Source organism: Alosa sapidissima, chromosome 17, assembly GCF_018492685.1.
Source record: "Alosa sapidissima isolate fAloSap1 chromosome 17, fAloSap1.pri, whole genome shotgun sequence".
NCBI lineage: Eukaryota > Metazoa > Chordata > Actinopteri > Clupeiformes > Clupeidae > Alosa > Alosa sapidissima.
Window position 1 is genome coordinate 10,177,360 of NC_055973.1, and position 17,914 is coordinate 10,195,273.

Sequence of the window (17,914 nt, forward strand, 5' to 3'; positions counted from 1 at the left end):
GCGATCACCTTAGACAAATTGCTTTGGTTACAATTAGACAAATCAGTATATTTCTTGCCAATGTTTAAAGAAATCTAATCGTAAAAAAGACAAACAAATTACATTTACACAAACATGGTGGGTTTGGTCTATCACATTTGATTACTTGTGTACACATACACACAAATATAAATGGTCACAACTGCATGGGCCACTTGCATAGGCTATAATGTAAGATATATGCAGAAGTTAGTTCATTTCTCATTATAACCAATATAAACAGAGCCAACTCTGAGAGCAGATGATGTATGACCCTTAAGACCAAGAGGTTTGTACTGATAAAATTAACCTTATGCTTCAGGAGAAAAGAGAGAGAGAGAGAGAGAGAGAGAGAGAGAGAGAGAGAGAGAGAGAGAGAGAGAGAGAGAGAGAGAAAGAGAGAGAGAGCGAGAGAGAAAAAGAGAAAGAGAGAGAGAGCGAGAGAGAGAGAGCGAGAGAAAAAGAGAAAGAGAGAGAGAGCGAGAGAGAGAGCGAGAGAGAAAGAGAGAGAGAGAGAGAGAGAGCGAGAGAGAGAGCGAGAGAGAGAGAGAGAGACAGATAGAGAGAGAGAGAGAGAGACAGAGAGAGAGAGAGAGAGAAAGAGAGAGAAAGAGAGAGAGAGCGAGAGAGAGCGAGACTTACCCATGTCCTGAAGAGGCTCTGTGTCTGCAGGCTCACTGCCATCCATGCTGTCCTCATCATCTGCCTGCGCCCGACCTCGACTGCGCGACCTAATACGTGCACACACACACACACACACACACACACACACACACACACAATCTTGATTTAGCCTAAATGAGAATGAATGAAAAGCCACTTGGAGCAAGGTTATGAAGCAGAGTATTCAAAGCCCAGTTGAAAAGCATTTTCAATATTCTTAAAGCCAAAGAAACCTTCTAGCAAAAGAGAAAAAGAAAACTGAAGAAAGTGTGTCATATCTGGAGGCTATAAGCCTTGAGAAGTGCCATGGCTTAGACAAAGCTGTTGCTGCTGCAGGGGAGGGCCATCAAGTCATCAATGCTACATACTTCAGTGGAGCAGGCCGCCACCACACACACACACACAGAGAGAGAGCGCAGCAACCACGTAACCCAACAGTGCCATCAACACCGCCCAACAGAAAAGTGTGTGTGTGTGTGTGTGTGTGCGCGCGGTGTTAGCAGAAGTATAGATGTTGCGCGCTTGTGGCGGTGTTGTGGGAACCATCAAGCTCACTTCCTGCTGAAGGGTGTCACGCAAGGCTCCACGATCGCTATGCATTCTCCAACATCCGTCTCCGCTCACAAGCGCCACAACCACATACACATTCTCTCTACTCACTCTACGCTCCTACATGGCTAGCTACTGCACAATAAGCACAGTCGGCATATGCCCTAGCCAACTTCAGTGGATGGGCAATTCAGTTTCAGAACCTCCCACTCGGCTCTTTCTCTATCATGGTTTCACTATCAGCTCTCCCCATTTCTCCTTTTCTGTCTCTCTTTATGTCCCTCTGTTTTTCCTTGTACACCTACTACCCCCCCTCCCCCCCCATCTAAGTGGGCAAATAATCAGCTCACTCCAAGCTGCCACCACTACCACCACCACCCCCATTAACAAATACTGTCAACACTGGTGTCACAGCCCAAAGCGCCAGCCAATGGCAGAGCGGCACGGCACGGCCTGCAGCTAGCGCTCAGCTGCTCGTCACCATGGTGACTACATTGAGTTTTTTTTTTTTTTTTTTTAACAGACGCGGCCAGGCCTGCCAGCACATCAGAAGAGCGCACCAACAGGAAGAGAAGGAGGGAGGGAGAGAGAAAAAGCGAGAGAGAGAGAGAGAGAGAGGCATGGACGAGAACGAGACTGACTGAGGGTGGGAGACAAGTAAGAGAGGCAGGAGGCAGTGCTAGAGTAAACAGCAACTCCAGGAGAGAACAGAGACTGAACTAAGGCAAGAGACAGCATGTGTATTTTAGAGAGAGAGAGAGAGAAAGAAAGAAAGAAAGAAAGAAAGAAAGAAAGAGAGAGTGACGTTCTCTCAGTGAGAAGCCCAACTTCTTGATGCTGGTTCCTTCACTAGGACTGTCAGAGCCCTTTGGGTGTGGAAGGAGCCGGAGGGGGTTGGGGGGGGGATGGAGGGGAACTGAGCCCTCACTCACGTTCAGTCGAGTGGAAGAATGACCCCAGGCACTGGCACTCAGATTTTCGCTCTCTCATCTCTCCATCCCTTCATCATCAACAGCTCCATGTTCCCTTTTAACCTAGTTTACGGACTTCTGCTTCACTCCATGACACCAATGCTTGGGTACCTCTCTTCTATGCAAATAGTACAAAATGGCAAGGCCCCCACATTGGTTAGACGCAAGCTCTATCCACTAGGGATGCAAAGGTACAGTGTGCCCACGGTTTGGTATGCATCACGGTTTGTGGGCCACGACAACGATACGGTTTTGTTATTTTAATATAAAAAACCCACTGATATAAACAATGAACTATATTTTGACTATAGACAAAACTGGTAGTGTGACTGACTGACTTGGCTTAGATTTTAGCCTAACTAGGGTAGTTTTCAACTGCTTTGTTCGAACTATCAGTGGAGAGAGCTGGGGCGCCCCTGTGTCAATCTATTTTAAATTGTGCTCAGCAGAAGTCCCACCCCTTCTGTTTGCCATGGGACCTATATTCGGAAAAATTATAAATGTAGTCAAAGGCGAAAGTGCGTCCGTGGACATTACTGATATTGTTGAATATAACTGACATTGTAATACATTTTACATTGTGACAGAATCCTGAGGCAGTAACCAAGTACACCCGCGAATGTGAATCTCCAGCTTTTATTATTATTGTACTATCTGGGAGATATTAAGCAAGTTGTTGGTGCTATAAGGACGATGCCAAGCTACCAGCCGAATTCCCATGAAATGTGGGAATAATGGGCCGGAGGAACCCATTAAACTGCCTAGTTTCACTTTAAATACATTTGAAAGACATGAGTCTTGGTAGAGAACAACAATTATTTTGTATATTTAATTGCAAATTGTTGTTGACAAGCAACAATGAGAGAAATGGATTCTTATTGCAGGCTACTAGCAACGAATCCGGCTGGGCAATAGGCTACATCACGTTAAACATAGAAGCGCCCGCTCCGACTGCATTAGCAAAGTAGGCCTAATGCTTGTGGGCTGTAGGCCTAGCCTACTTTGTTTGTTTAAACTTTACGGTCTTCAGTCTGTACTGAAATTCTAAATATTCCTTATAGTGGGTGACCTTTTCAAACGTGTCTCTCTGTCTCTTGCTAAGCTCAGTCCAATCACGTTAGAGCAGTCAGCTGTTGTTTGTTGAACTAATTTGCATACAGAGCGCATCAACTTATCAGGGCTTTGCTCCATTATAGACAGTATTATAGACAGTAGACAGATCTACCGACTTCTCGCGGTTCATGTCTGCCATCGAACCGTGGGGGGGCATATCGTTTGGTACGATAATACACCGTATACTGTTGCATCCTTACTATCCACCCAATCGACACAAGCTGCAACATATGTCCACAACACATACCAAACCCAATACTCGAGCCATGTTCACCACTGAAAATCAGTTATTGCAAGCCATACAAATATGCCATGGAATAAATGTCCACCATTGGAGACAATCCATACACCAAAGCAATTCTACTCCTACTCTACCCAACCTTTTCAGACAACACTAACCAAACCATTCAACAAATGCCCTACATTCCATCCTACCTCTTACCCACACACCCACACATTGCATACACATACATCCCATGTCATCTAAATTATTCCATTCCATAATATTACACAAATCTCATCTAAACATCAACTCAACACCCAATGGTTGCACACCAACCTTATTATCCCTTAACATGCTAGACCAGTTACAGTTCATCAGCAAATTTGCACATACAAGCACTGAGCAGAAATTCAGACGCTTGCTAGATGACTAAACCAAGAGTGTCTGTAGACACCCCCCTCCACCACTACCAGGCACAACATTTCATTCATCTGCTTTCAACCTTCAAGCTTCCACTGATCTGCCAGTCAGGCGTGCCGAGCATGCTGGGTAAAAGAGACTGAACCGTTACTGGGGTGAAGGAAAACAAGTCACAGAGGAATACGGATGGACAGTTCAGCCGCCTCTGAAGAGAAGCCAGTGAAGGTTTGGCTGAGCCGAGGCAGGGGGAGAAGGGGGAAGAGACAGAGCGCAGAGAAGGGAGTGAAAGAGGGGCAACGGCACAAAAAGAAACGGACATTCAGAGGAGAGGGGGGGAAAACAGAGCAGAGAGCAGAAAGGAAAGGAGAGAGAATGGACAGAAAGCACAGAGTGCAGAAGTGGCCCAACAGAAAGATACTGATAGGGGAAGAAGGACTAGAGAAAGAGAAGAGAAAGAGAGTGAGAGAGCGAGAGAGCGAGCAAGCGAGAGAGAGAGTGAGTGAGTGAGAGAGAGAGTGAGAGAGTGAGAGAGAGAGTGAGAGAGTGAGAGAGAGAGTGAGAGAGTGAGAGAGCGAGAGAGCAAGCAAGCGAGAGAGAGAGTGAGTGAGAGAGAGTGAGTGAGAGAGTGAGAGACTGAGGGAGTGAGATGAAGGTTGATGCGGAAAAATGGTTACTCCAGCTCCTAGCCAGCATGTGTCACCTTCAGCCACTCAAGCAAATGACTGAACAAACATAGCTTCCTGAAGGTCCAAGTGTTCTCACTCTGCAGCAGGGGCAGATGTACAATTCTGCATTATATCGTAAACGTGCTAATTACCAACGATTTCGTTCGAAAATTCTAAAACAACAATGTTTATTAACACTTCAAAATAACATTTGCTAAATTAACCTTACATTTTTCAGTAGCCATAGGTGTGTAGATTTGAACAAAATCTAGCTTGGTTCTTACCAGGGCTTTTACTGCCTGAAATATCCACACAATATTTTGTTTACCACGCTCGGAGTTTAGTGCTGGGCTGGTGGGTGCTTATTCCCAACCTCTCTCACAGCACATACGGTTAGCCCGAGAATTCTCGTCAGCAATTCAAAAATTCCACTGGAGCTCCAAACGGATTTGTACACACAGCCTTACAACACTCTTTCGAGTCACGATAAAATGTAATTTTTAGTACATAAATAATTTAGATAAACGTATGGTGTGTGTGCTTGCGTTTCTTTAGGAATCCGCCATCTTGGTTTGTATAAAAAATGAATATTAAGTAACACATACACGCAAGAGGTTGGCCATACGTGACTGTTGGTAAAATGTCTCGTTCCTATACTTGTCTGAGCTACATGAATCTAGCTCTTCCGGCTGCTGTCAACTCCTTCACCAATAAATGAGCAAGATATGAATTGCATAACGTTCAAACTCCATCCTTTGATAGCTTGACCCAAACTACAGTAGACAGGGTACCATGTTATGAGTCACACACACAATCCCTGTTTAAAGGACATTTCCCCAGACTGGGCATTATCTGCCCCACATCTCAGTAACCAAGGAGAATGGTGGCGGAGCAATGGCCGAGGACACGCAGAGAGCAGGCAGGAGATAAATCTAACGCAGCGCGGCCCTCTCAAGTCAACTGTCCAGGGGCACTCGTCCAGAAGAGATATAATTAGCTTCCATTAGAGACGAGCCGCCAAGCACGACGAACGGGTTAAAAATATAAGCCCGAGCTTCGGGGATAGCAAGGGCTTTGTCCAGGGCCTGTGGGGTTGTTCTCTCCTTCTCCCTGCTTCCCACTGCCACCCCTGCTCCACCAACCCCATGCCCCCCCTCCCCCCCAAACTACCCACCCCCTCACCACTGGCACAATGCAGCATGGGGGAAGAGGAGAGCATCAGATGTCCAGGGTTGGGTTTCTGAGTAGAGACGGATCCTGCTGCAGCCGGCTGGCCTAGCGCCCTGCGCGCTGATCAATGACCTACATCATTGAAAATGCAGGCCATTGTGCTGCTGCCTGGGACAGGTTTACCACAGGTCACCACAAAGCACCACCACCACCACCACCACCCCTCTACATCTACCACCACCGCCCTCCATTCTGATGTGTCCCACGCCAATATCCAATGCAGCCCTCATAATGACCTGTTCTAATGTCCCAATGTTTACAATTTGAGTGGAAAATGCCAGGTAGAACAGTTAGCCACAGCTCTGGTGGAAAACTAGTAGGGCATCAGGTCTAAAGACCCAGAGATTTCTTCCAAACTCACACCTCAGGGCAAGAGACAACAGGACAGCCTGGACTGGTGTAGGTCAGCTCTTCATTACATCTAACCGTATGCCAGCGCTGAGGTCACCATGGAAGGCAAGCACTCAGTAAAATGAGTACAAGAACATGAAGAGTGGATCTGAACACACCACTTTTATTTCGATAGATAACAGCATGGATCCCTGTCCATGTGTAGGCCTATATAAAATAAATTGATGGATAAGCAAACAAAGTTTTGTTTAAAGAGTTGGGAAACACAGGGGAAAAGGAAGGGAGATAGTAGCAGTAGCCTCGTTTACATTCAGACTTGTACTGTATCTCAGTCAGATTGACATCGTTCCGATTGAAGACGTCGGACCAGCTGTTTCCATGGAATTTGAAGTCAGTGCAAAGACTGAAAACCTACCATTTTCAGTAGTTTGTCAATCACATATTTATTAACATCAATACCAATGTTCCACTGTGCAATGCACAAACAAACGTAAATAAGAGATACAACCAGAAACGTTCTACAATATTGATGTCAAATTACTGTCAGTACATAAGCACAGGTGTTAAAAATCCATATTGGCCATCTTTAACACTTCCAAATTCAATGAAGGTGTGAATACACACAAGTAGCCACATAAGTCTTTTGGATCAGTCTGTACCAGTAAACACAAATAAGACATGCTGAAAAAAAACTCAGTACACAGTCATATACCCTCAGGACAGCACACAAAACACTGACAGCTGATGCAAGTCCTGGGTCCATCTCAGAAATATAAAAATGCAAACAACTGTGGCAAAATACTAGCCTGGAAAATCCAGACCCTGATCATCTAGAAAGATTAAGGGTCTGGCAAAGAACAATGTAATGGCCCAACCCAAGGGGCGGCAACAAGCATGCATTTAAAAATCTCACTGCACGCAATTGGATAAACACTAAACCATGTTTACTCTGAATTATTTCGGACTTCGACGCAATCGGATAACACTACGACCAATGTGTACTGTCCTCCAACGCTGTCTTCATCAGTTTAGCTGGTTTTCCGGAATGTTGGGGTAAAAGTAAAGTGCATCATTGCTCTTTGCCAGTGTCTCGCAGAGACAATTCCATTGTGCTCTCGCGAGAACTCTGGATTTCCAGGGTAGCAAAATACTATACATCAACATCAAAGTGTCCTTCACAATACATCACGCTTAACTCTGTTAAGTACTTGAGCTACATAATTCTTTTCATGTAGTACCAAATGGAATGTTTGCTCACCAGTTGTTAAACCTGGTCAACTAGTTATGGCAAGATTTGACCATAAGACCCTTTTCTGTGGAATAAGTGAAAGTTATGACTCAAGCTAGCTTTTATTCCTCTTGCTCTCTAGTTGTTTTAATCTGGCCTCCAACTGGTCTGGATCAACTCATGCATCAACGAATACAGAATCATGCATCAACCCATCCCATTAGAGGCTGCAGAGACAAAGGGAAAAGAAGAAAAGCAAAAAAGGAGAGTTGAGAAAAAAAAAAAAAAAAGAACATGGCTCCTTGCTTTTCACACAGTTAGACATGCTCTGCATTATGCATGGCCCATGCTTGTGTGCTGCTCCACAATCCACGCTTTTGTTAAACAGGGCAGTCTAAATTGATTTAACGTGTACCCCTCATCTCTGTCGGGGAGGGAAGGGCTGCGAAGTAAACAAGGGGTGGGATGTGGCCTAACCAGCGGGCCGAAGGCAAACAAACACCTTTCTGCTGAGCTCAAGCCTGAGAGAAGGTCAGGATAGTCCTTCAGGGAACCAACACTGGGGATGTCTTCCACATATCAAACTGATGGGTGCCAGGGACCAAATACTCTTGGGGACTTCAGTCAGAAGACTTGGGCAAGACACTCAAAAACTTTGGCTTCCTGCATCTCCACTGACAACACATTTCCTTGTAGAGACATACGTAGATTGACAAGAAAAAGAAGGAAGAAAAAAGCAGAGGTCTGTGGTGCTTTTGTGTCATTTATCATCAATGTATTATCTCTGAAAACTGGGGGGGGGGGGGGGGGGGGGTGAAATTAACATGAGAATGGCAGTATTTTTTACTTTTTAATCACACAAATGTGTTATGCTGAGCTTGCCTAAAAAGAAATCAATAGCTTCTGAGGTCAGGCTGTCAGGCTGTAAAATAAAAAGCGAGCCTATTCCTCCAACCTCCCACCACCTTCCCACAACAACTTGGCCCCACGATAGCTTCTCACTAAGAAACGGAGGAAAACGGAGCAGAGAACGAGCGAGAATGAGCGATAGAGTGAAAGAGGGGGGAAAAGAAGGGAAGAGGGAAAAAAAAAAAACCCTCAGAGCAAGTAGTTCCAGCACGGTGGGCGGGACCAAAAACCCGACATGGATTCTGTGGATGAGGCCCAGGGCACACCCCCCTTCAGTCCTGCCCTGCTAGTTTCGCTGCACACAGTTTAACTCTTTCTTGCCCACCCAGTTTGCCTGAAGCCAGGAACCATAGCACTTCTGCCTGGTTTACAGTTGAGAGTCCAACCAGCAGCTCCATGCGATTACACGAGCAGCCTCGGCTATTTCCCTCCACTTTCCTTCTCTCGGTACTGACTCACGCATAGAGGAGGAACCAGTCACATCTGTTGCACATGCTTACAACACAGGTTAGTGACTTAAACAAAAACAAACCAAAAAAAAAAAAAAAAAGTAGTGTTTTGGCTATTTGCTTTTTGTAACAAGTGATTGCACCGATGAGCACATAACTATTACGAAATGAGGACGTTGCTAAGGCTGTGCAGTGGGGGGAAAAAATGAAAGTGTGTCGCAGGCAGAAAAAAAAAAAACAATGATGTGACTGAAACAGTCCCCTGCAGTCGAGTCTTAGAACTACGGTCAGCGCATTCTTGCAACAGGCCCGGTCAGCACTGAGTGCTGGCTTCCCAACCGGCAGCTTGGTTGTAGAGCCACAGCTAAAGCTCAAGATATTCGCCCCTGCCCCCACTGCGGCCTGCAATGTGGTATTGCTAGTGCTCCCACCACAACCCCCACCCCATGCGTGGACTAGAAAAACTGAACACACCTGCTGCCATGTACACCTTACAAATAGAAGGCCAACGTTAATTTCACCCAAAATAAACAAAATTAAGACCTTTTCAGCCTTACCAGAAGCACAATGCATAAGATCACATGGTATACCATACAGTCCCTATGGAGACAGGAGAGTAAAGACACCAAGAGCTGCCACTGTGGTTAACAAACCTACACCACCCACTTCCCCTGTTATGTTGACAGACACCCTCCAAAGACAACATCCATGCGAGACAAACACAACCAGTAAAACATTGTCATTTTTAGGTATAGACCCTTTCAACAAAAAAAACAAAAACAATGTTTGAACATTCTATTTGGGCCCCAATCTACTTCCTCTGCATTAAGATAACATATGGAATGTTAAAAAGGAAGTCTTGTGGGGCCAACTATGATGCTGATAATGGAACTCTTGAAAGGGTCTATAGGTATTCAATATGTCATTCCTATTCTTCTGCAACCCTTGGCTTCATGATTATGTTCAGAAACCATGTGACTGGTCTCAGCTGATAGAGGCCATGAAGGCTACTTGTTTTCAGCAAAATGTGGAAAAGGTTCTAGAACCTTCCATCTCAAAGACCCATAACGTAAGGATCCTTTCTCCTCAGCTGAGACACTCATGGCACCTGTAGACATCGTAAACAATCCCGGAGAAGTCTCGGCACAGCCCCACTGTACCTGTGTGGTGTCGGATACCGGTTTAATCTGGCCTATATCGCCACTGCTTATTTGAGGAGTGTCACTCGATCTGAAAGAGGAGGCCCCAAGCTACTTCTGCAAGACTGCTCCTTCACAAAAGGTCCCCGCCATTCATTTGTTTATATTTATGTGTGGGTTTTTTTCCACTGGACATGATGCAATCACCCCAGACCTTAATTAACAAACCAAACAAACAGATATAGAGTATTTCAATTCAAATCCCTCACTCCGGCCTTTAGGACGCTTACTGGATCTACACCTTGCCATCTTAATTTCCATGATCCAGCTCTACGTCCCCTCTCGCCCCCTGCGGTCCTCTGATGAGCATCTGCTATGTCGGCCTTCCATCAACACTAACAGCTCGGCTACAACGGGTCGCAATTGAGACGCTCCACTCACAGAGTGTAAAAATTGTGTTATAGGACTGGTCTAATTTTTTGAATGTACACACCACCACAACATCAAGTGTAGCCAGTTCCATTGATTATAGTGGAAGCTAATTGTTGCAGCAGACACTCCACGATCGGAACACTTCAATTACATGCCTGGTATAGACTGTAAGATGTCACAGTCAAGACTCTATCCTTCTGTGATTCCTCGTTGGTTTAATGATTTACCTAGTGTTTTTCAGTTTAGCAATAGTTTTGCGATCTTCAAACAGCGTCTTAACACTCATCTGTTTACCTTGTTTTTAACTAATGAATTTTTCCCTACAGAGACACAATTTGAATATGGTTATGGTTGCTATTATTCTGTTCATTGTATTTAATCTATAAATCTTTTTTTTTGGATCTTACTTTATTATAAACTGTAAATTTGAACGTGAATGTAATGTTAATTAATGTTATTGTAAGTAACTATAATGATGTTAGTGTCCAAACTGATAGCGATAAGGAAAGTCTCTCCTGCTGTTGATGAATGTGATTTATGTGAATGTGAATGTGAAAATTTGATGGATTTTGATTGGCTGTCCACTTTTTATTGTTCTCAAAATCGTTCTGAAAGTGATCAGCAAATATATCGTTCCTAATGCCATTTATGTGTGGACGCTGTTAACAAGTGATACTTGTTTGCCTTTATCGTTATAGTGATCACTCTTGGTGTGAAAGGCCCAAAAAATAAACAGAAATTCTCTATTAGTTCATCTATTTTCTGTTATCAAATTGTAAATGGTATCAATGTCTCAATGATAAGGACACTATTAAACCTAATATCACTACAATCTTTTGTTTTCTTTTACTTGTGTGTTTAATGTGCTAACTTTCGCAAATTAACAAAATGCGTTGAATAAAAATACAGGCATGGCAGTAGAGATGTTATAGGAGCAGGAATAGGAGGGTAAGAAAAGTGATTGCTGGTTTCCAGGCAGAATCTCTTTGCGAGCTTCTCCAAGCACTTCTTCCATGCTAATGCACCTCAGTACACTCAAGAGTCTCCTTCAGACCCATCTCAGCCATCGGCTCTGCTCTACTTCCTGCTTCGTGACGCCCCACTCGCCCACCCTGTGCAGGCACGCACACACACACGCACGCGCGCACGCACACGCACACACACACACACACACACTCGCACACCAGCTTTAAACTTTCACCAGCAGCAGTAAGGTTACTTTAGGCAGCCCAGCAGCCTTAGCATAAATCCACACATCTCCTCAGATTAGTCATTGGAGGCAGCACAGTGCCAGATTTAAATGCTCAGAGATTTAATAATTCATGGTGCTTAATGAATTGATTCGGTGAATGTAAGGTTTGGGGGTTGGGTGATCTATGATTATGAAAAAATTATGACTAACAGGCCAGGGGAAAAGATCACTTAATCATCAAGTCACACATTTGCAACAGCCAACCATGCAACAACTAAATACATTCAGGGCATAGTGCATGGAATAGAAAAACAAGAAAATAGTGCTCAAATTAACGTCAGCTGTTAGTTGCTATATATACAGTGTGTGTGTATATATATATATATATATATATATATATATATATATATAAAAATCTCAGCAGACAACCTCCTCCAAACAACAGCACCCTTGGCTACCAAAGACACAATGAGAGTGTTGAGAGTGTTGAATTTACGTGGAGGGGAGAGAGAGCAACAAAGTTACTCAAAGGGAGACAGCAAAAGAGAGAAGAAGATACAGAGAAATAGCGAAAGGCAATGAGGGAGCGAGGAGGAAGAGCAAGGTCAAAAGTGTGAGGGGGAGCACATCAATGACAGAGCAGACCCACCAGCACACAACAAGCAGTGTAAAGGACCAAAACACACTCACTTCCTTTTGGGTCTGGGCCCATGAATGGCAGAGCCCGCATCCTTACGAGGCCGGCCTCGGGGACGACGGTCACTGGGGGCTGGACTCCCCGAGGGCGTGGCCCCAATGGGCGTGGCCTCAGCACTGCTCAGGGGAGGAGACTGTCCATGGTCAGAGGGCTCCAGACTCTTGTCCTCTGATGACATTCTGTGGGGGGGGGGAAGAGACACAAGAAACAGCCAGCATCAGCTAAATGGAGTCAAAACCAGCTTTTTAGGCTCCATCATCATGGGAATTTGTCGCAGACAGACAGTGAATGCTGTAGGTACATTTATGGTAGACAGGCTGGGAAGAGGGCCCTCAGGGCACTCCGTGACAACAAGCTGCTAATGTCTATCTGAATCCCAAAAGTTGACAATACAAATTGACAGTAAAGAAAGGATTCTCCAGCAATGGAGGTCTAGCCAAGTACTTCAGCAACGGGACTATTCATCAAACCATTAACGGATATGCCAGGTGGTCAAAATATTTTTTCCTCAATCCTGAAGTGAGGAGAGATACTTGGTTTAGTTCCAATACTACTGTCCTTCCAGAGAAAATCTGAAAAGCAAGCCGAAAACATGCAGCAGCAGTACAAGCTTGAGTACTAAAGTGCTAAGCGGCAACACTGCCCCTCAAGACTAACCCAATATTACATCATTCCATCGCTGTTGACAACAGCGACAGAGGGGCATAACTACTCACTCTTGTGTGCCAGACACATATTCAGCGACCAAGGCTTTGATCAGGCTTGGTGGATAGTAATACACAGGGGGAACAAAGTTGGACAGAGGAGTGCATAAGGACTGGTTGAGCAGAAACAAGGACTAACTGGTGAAAGAAACAGGAAATATGGCAAAAAGAGTGAGGAAACACAATCACTGTGAGAGAGGAAGAGTCAAGGAAAGACCCAAGAAAGAAGGGAGCAGGAGGTAAGAACACAAGGAAACATTGGGGCTAAAACACGACTGATGAGGAAAAAGAGACACAGAAAAAGAAAGCAAAAAAGGGAGAAAGTGGAGAGGGAGAAAACAGTAGAAAGACTGAATGGAGACACTGGAGGAGGGAGGGAAGGAAGGAGAGAGGGGGGTTAGTGAGGCCGTGACACTGGCAGCAGCTGTGGGCAGATGAGCTTTGGGGAGAGGCAGCTCTGGGCTCCGCGTGGCGCTTCGGCTCTCTGTGGAGCGCTGCTTAAATTAATTTAGATTTTTTTTTTCAGCACAGTCATGCTGTGGAAAGCAGAGAGACGCAGGGGGGCTGGGGAGGTTGTGGGGCAGGAAAAAAATGGAAAAGAAAGAAACCCCTTGGTGCATCCCATGGTGTCTGCATAAATGCTCGAGATTTTAAAATGTTGATTTAACCAGAGCGCTCATCGAGCCTTGAACGTCACCGCTGGCTATCTTTATACAGCCTACCTCCTCTTCTTAACTATTTTAACTGTGTGCCCCTAAATTAGACTTTTAGCAACTATAACAGTGTAGATCATAATGGCCAAAATGTCAAAACAAAATACATCAACATACAGTAAAATTAGTTTTGATACACTTTGAGAGCATCTGCAGGATTGACTATAGTGGCATTGTGACAATTTCACAAGTGCAAGCAACTCACATATACTTTCCCATAGTATAAGCAAGCAGCCAAACTGATTTTCACATCCAAAAGCATGTCAAGGAGTTAGCAGTGTAGTCCCCCTCCGCTTCTACCTTTCTCTTTCAACCTTGAATTAAACTTTGTAGACTAAAGAAAGTACACCTTAAACTCAGCGTTAAGTGCAGCAAAGTGTGTGGCGTGATGTCTGTGTGCATGGCTCGAACACAAGCTTGTTTACTCTCGGAATGCTCTCCCTCCCGTCACTCCAGGGAATCTGCGTGGCCCTGGGTGGCCACACCCCCAGTCGCTGTGGCTAGCTATAGTGTCCTGGCCAATCAGAGAGGAGGAACATTGGTCTCATTTAGTCCCTCTTCTGCTCTCTCTTTTACACACACACACAATCCCTCTCTCTCTCACTCTCTCTTTCCCTCTCTTATCTGAACTGAAGTTAGCTTGGCTGTACTCCACGGGAGGGCTCACAAGCAGACTGCCTTCAGATTTCCCGCAAAGACTGAGGGGGGAAAAGTCCGTTCAGTCTACCTAAAAGCCCAATCTTTTTATATTGAACATTTTGTAGAGAAACTAGGTACCTGGCTTTGCGTATTTCAAGATGGGTATGAGATCCATAGAGCCAAATGTAAAATCATGTTGTTTCACGTAAGGGCAGTGATACTGAAGCCCACTGCCTTTTCAAAATGTCCTGTATTATTTCTCTTAGTTCCAACAGCTGTTCCATAAAAGGCGTAGGCTGTTTTAATCTTTACACTCACCATATCTGTATGGGCAACATCTCAAGGGCAAACACAACACATTGACATACAAGGCCAGCATATACTAAAAACAAAAATATATCAGATGTCAGAGTCAGTGTGGACTTGATGACATAATAATGACATGATAAATCAATTAGGCTGAAATAAAACAAATAGGCTGACACCAGACATAATTTCACTGCATTTCTTACTTCCAGTAACTATATGCATGTGACAATAAACTTCCTTGTATCCCTTGTAATTACGAATCATTATCATACAGGTCTACCCAGGTTTCTAAAGTGAGGTTTAAATACTCTTTTTGAAACATGTGTGGCTACAAACTGAAAGTCATTATTATTACCGAACACTTTTGTATAAAATGATGGAAAATTGAATCTTGAACGGTGCCCCATTTTGTTTCATATGAGTAAAACTGAGATTAACTTTTCCTGAAAGGTGTGACCTCAATTCTCAGAAAGGTCAGAGTTAACTTGATAGTGATGAATCACAAGTTACTCAAGGTGGCAAAGTCCTTTATAGGATGGATGTCTCTTCAGGTTTATTAAAATGCAACACAGCAGGGAACATGTAGACTCACAACATGGCATGTCTCAATGACCCCAAGAAATATGATTATGTTCAACTTACAAAAAGGCTTCTTGATTGCTAGGTAGACTAGTATTTAAACCTATATACAGAATTATGCTTAAAACAGTACTTACAACCATCACGGTTCCGATGTGACATTTGTTGTGAAAGTTAAGATGGAAGCCATCTTGAATTGTGAACTAAGCTTAACCAACAAAACACTTGAGGTTATCAGATCTGAGGGAGACTACAGAATCCAAATTTCTCAAACTATTTACCTCATTAGTGTTACTGCTGGGGAAATCGTTTAGACTGTGGTTCAAAATGTTGTTTACATACAAAACTTACAACACTGTCTGCCTGGAATTTGAAATGTGTTAACTCCTTCTAGGCCTAATTGCTCAGGGCATGGTGAAGTCCTGGTTGGTGGTAATGATATCTGCATGGAAGCAGCCTCCTCTACCTCAGTGAACACCTGTTGGTTCCACAACATCTCCTTGTTTTCCTTTGCTCGGTCAACTGGGGGCATTGAGACCATTTTGATTCTCCGATCTCCACGGTCTCCTGTAGTCCTCCATCCATCTGACTTACCTCCACAAAAGCAGTCGGTCACTGACAGAAGTTGATCTGTCTGTTGCAAGTTACTTTGAGTCGTTCCCTATCCTTACCCTTCCTTAGACACATAGAAATCACTTCTTCAACCAAGACAAGGTCAGTGACACGCTCCCCACAGAACATAGCTAGGAGTAGATTATTCACTAAAGGACAATGTAAACGGTTTTAAGCAGGAGTGATTCCAGCCATCAACACAGTCCCTTTCCACCTGTGTTTAAGACTAAATTCTTTCCAGCTTTGCCATAGGTTCAAGAACATCACCCCTGCTAACCACTTCAGCAGACCATGAGCAGGTGTATGATTCCAAACACTCTCAGCTGGATCATTCTGCACGGCAATGCTATAATGACTGTCAGAAATGAAAAGAGTATTCAACCCGTTTAAGTCAGATGGGCTTCATTTGTGTGCTCTTTCTAAGGTTGCTTGAGCACTACAGGCTTTTGCGCAACACGTCTCCTCATTTACCTCCAAATCCATCTCTCTGACAAAACTGGGAAAATGGTAAAGTTTACCAAGTGTCACCAGGACATTTATTGTTCACTGCAAATGATAATTTGCTTTCAAACAAATCAACACCCTGCCCCCTTTTTTAACTTATGAAGTGACAGCTGTGATCTATGCTACCTAAACATAATTTGCAGTACTATTGGGAAATTATCTTAGGTTTGTTTTATCTGATGTTAGATTAACACAACATAAGCCAAATAAATGAAATAATAATAATTCTCCATTGACTGCTAATTGGACCAATTAATGTATGGTGTAGCCAAGTAGGCTATAGGCTGTTTGACTACTCCAAGATACAAAGCAATGGTAGCAAAAACTGCACAAATTGCCAGGCTGACTATTGTGTCTAGTCTAAAAAACACGGGGAAATGCTCTGTAGCCATAGCCTATGAGGGATAGGCAGTTCCGATATTGTTACTGAAGGTTGAGAGAGCCTAGAGCTAACCAAGGCCACAGTAGGCTACAGATGTGCTTAATTGTTTGTTTTTAAAAAGGTGTAATATGCCGTAATGAACTCTGAGTATTAGATCACACTACATAAGGTTCTCATAGGCCTACACACTTCATGGAGAACTTCTAGAATTAGTTACATTATATAAGAGCTTGGTTAAAACGCAACATAGGCTACTTAATGGACAGCAAGCTCGACAAAACTACCGAGCCCATAAACTTATAAATATACCAGAAGCAACAAAGAAAACCTACGTTAGCTCGGGTTTTGAGTAAACACGTAGCCTATGAAAAAGTAAGCTATGGCCGAACCATCTACAGGAACCCATAACCCGCTTGCTGCCACAGAGCGGCCACACGATATGACCACTCAGCGCGCGGGTGAGGACTCAACACAAACGATGAGAACTTACTTTCAGAGTAGCCTATTTCAGTGTGGTAATAAGTAATAACTTACCTTTTAGACCCTAGAAGTTTGGTGGCACTGTCTTCATGACCTTTAGTGCCATAAGAGAAACGCAATACTTTCGTTTAGTACGAGGGTGGGGGTTGGGGGTGTCGCTCGCTCCTTCTCTCCCCAAATCAAAATTAATGCCGAAAGAACCGGGTGGGCTTCGGCGGTTCCTCAACATACAGCAACACCAACACTCAACTCCTAAAACGCGTCTTCATAAACCAGGCACAGCGATAGTCTGTCTTATGTAGACAACGGCGATCCTCCCCAAATTACTGGATCACTTTCCAGCCGCCTATGCGAACATAGGAAAACACATTAAAAGCCCGATTTTCTACATCCCAGTGGTAACATCTTCTCAACTTGCCAGAATATGCGACATTACAAACCCATATCCGCTCAGGAGAAATGGTCACAGGCGGTACATAAAGCGTTTGAAACAATCGAAAGACACGAAAATGCTTACGGAATTGATGCAATTCTTTTTTTTCCTTTCCAGGTTCCAGCCAACTTATATCAAAACGTAATCCAATAGGAAAGTTTACCCAAAGCTTTCATATAGATGTGATGTTTGGTAAGGTATATTCGGACGAAACATTCCTTGTAGAGAAGAGAAAAAAATAGTTTTCCTCAAAAATCTGAAATTTAAAGTTGTAGCATTTACTCCATCATGGTGGCCATGTTTAAGAGAG

At 43.9% G+C, this 17,914-nt stretch overlaps 1 protein-coding gene across 1 annotated transcript in view; it reads right to left on the minus strand.

The window, feature by feature from the left end:
* Positions 1–17,914, minus strand: part of kmt2ca (lysine (K)-specific methyltransferase 2Ca) — a 126,340-nt gene extending 108,426 nt beyond the window's left edge. The window contains 3 exon segments of the mRNA XM_042068828.1: positions 661–749; positions 12,243–12,428; positions 17,689–17,914. Of these exon segments, the coding sequence (XP_041924762.1) occupies positions 661–749; positions 12,243–12,427 (274 nt within the window). The 5' untranslated portion in view covers position 12,428; positions 17,689–17,914.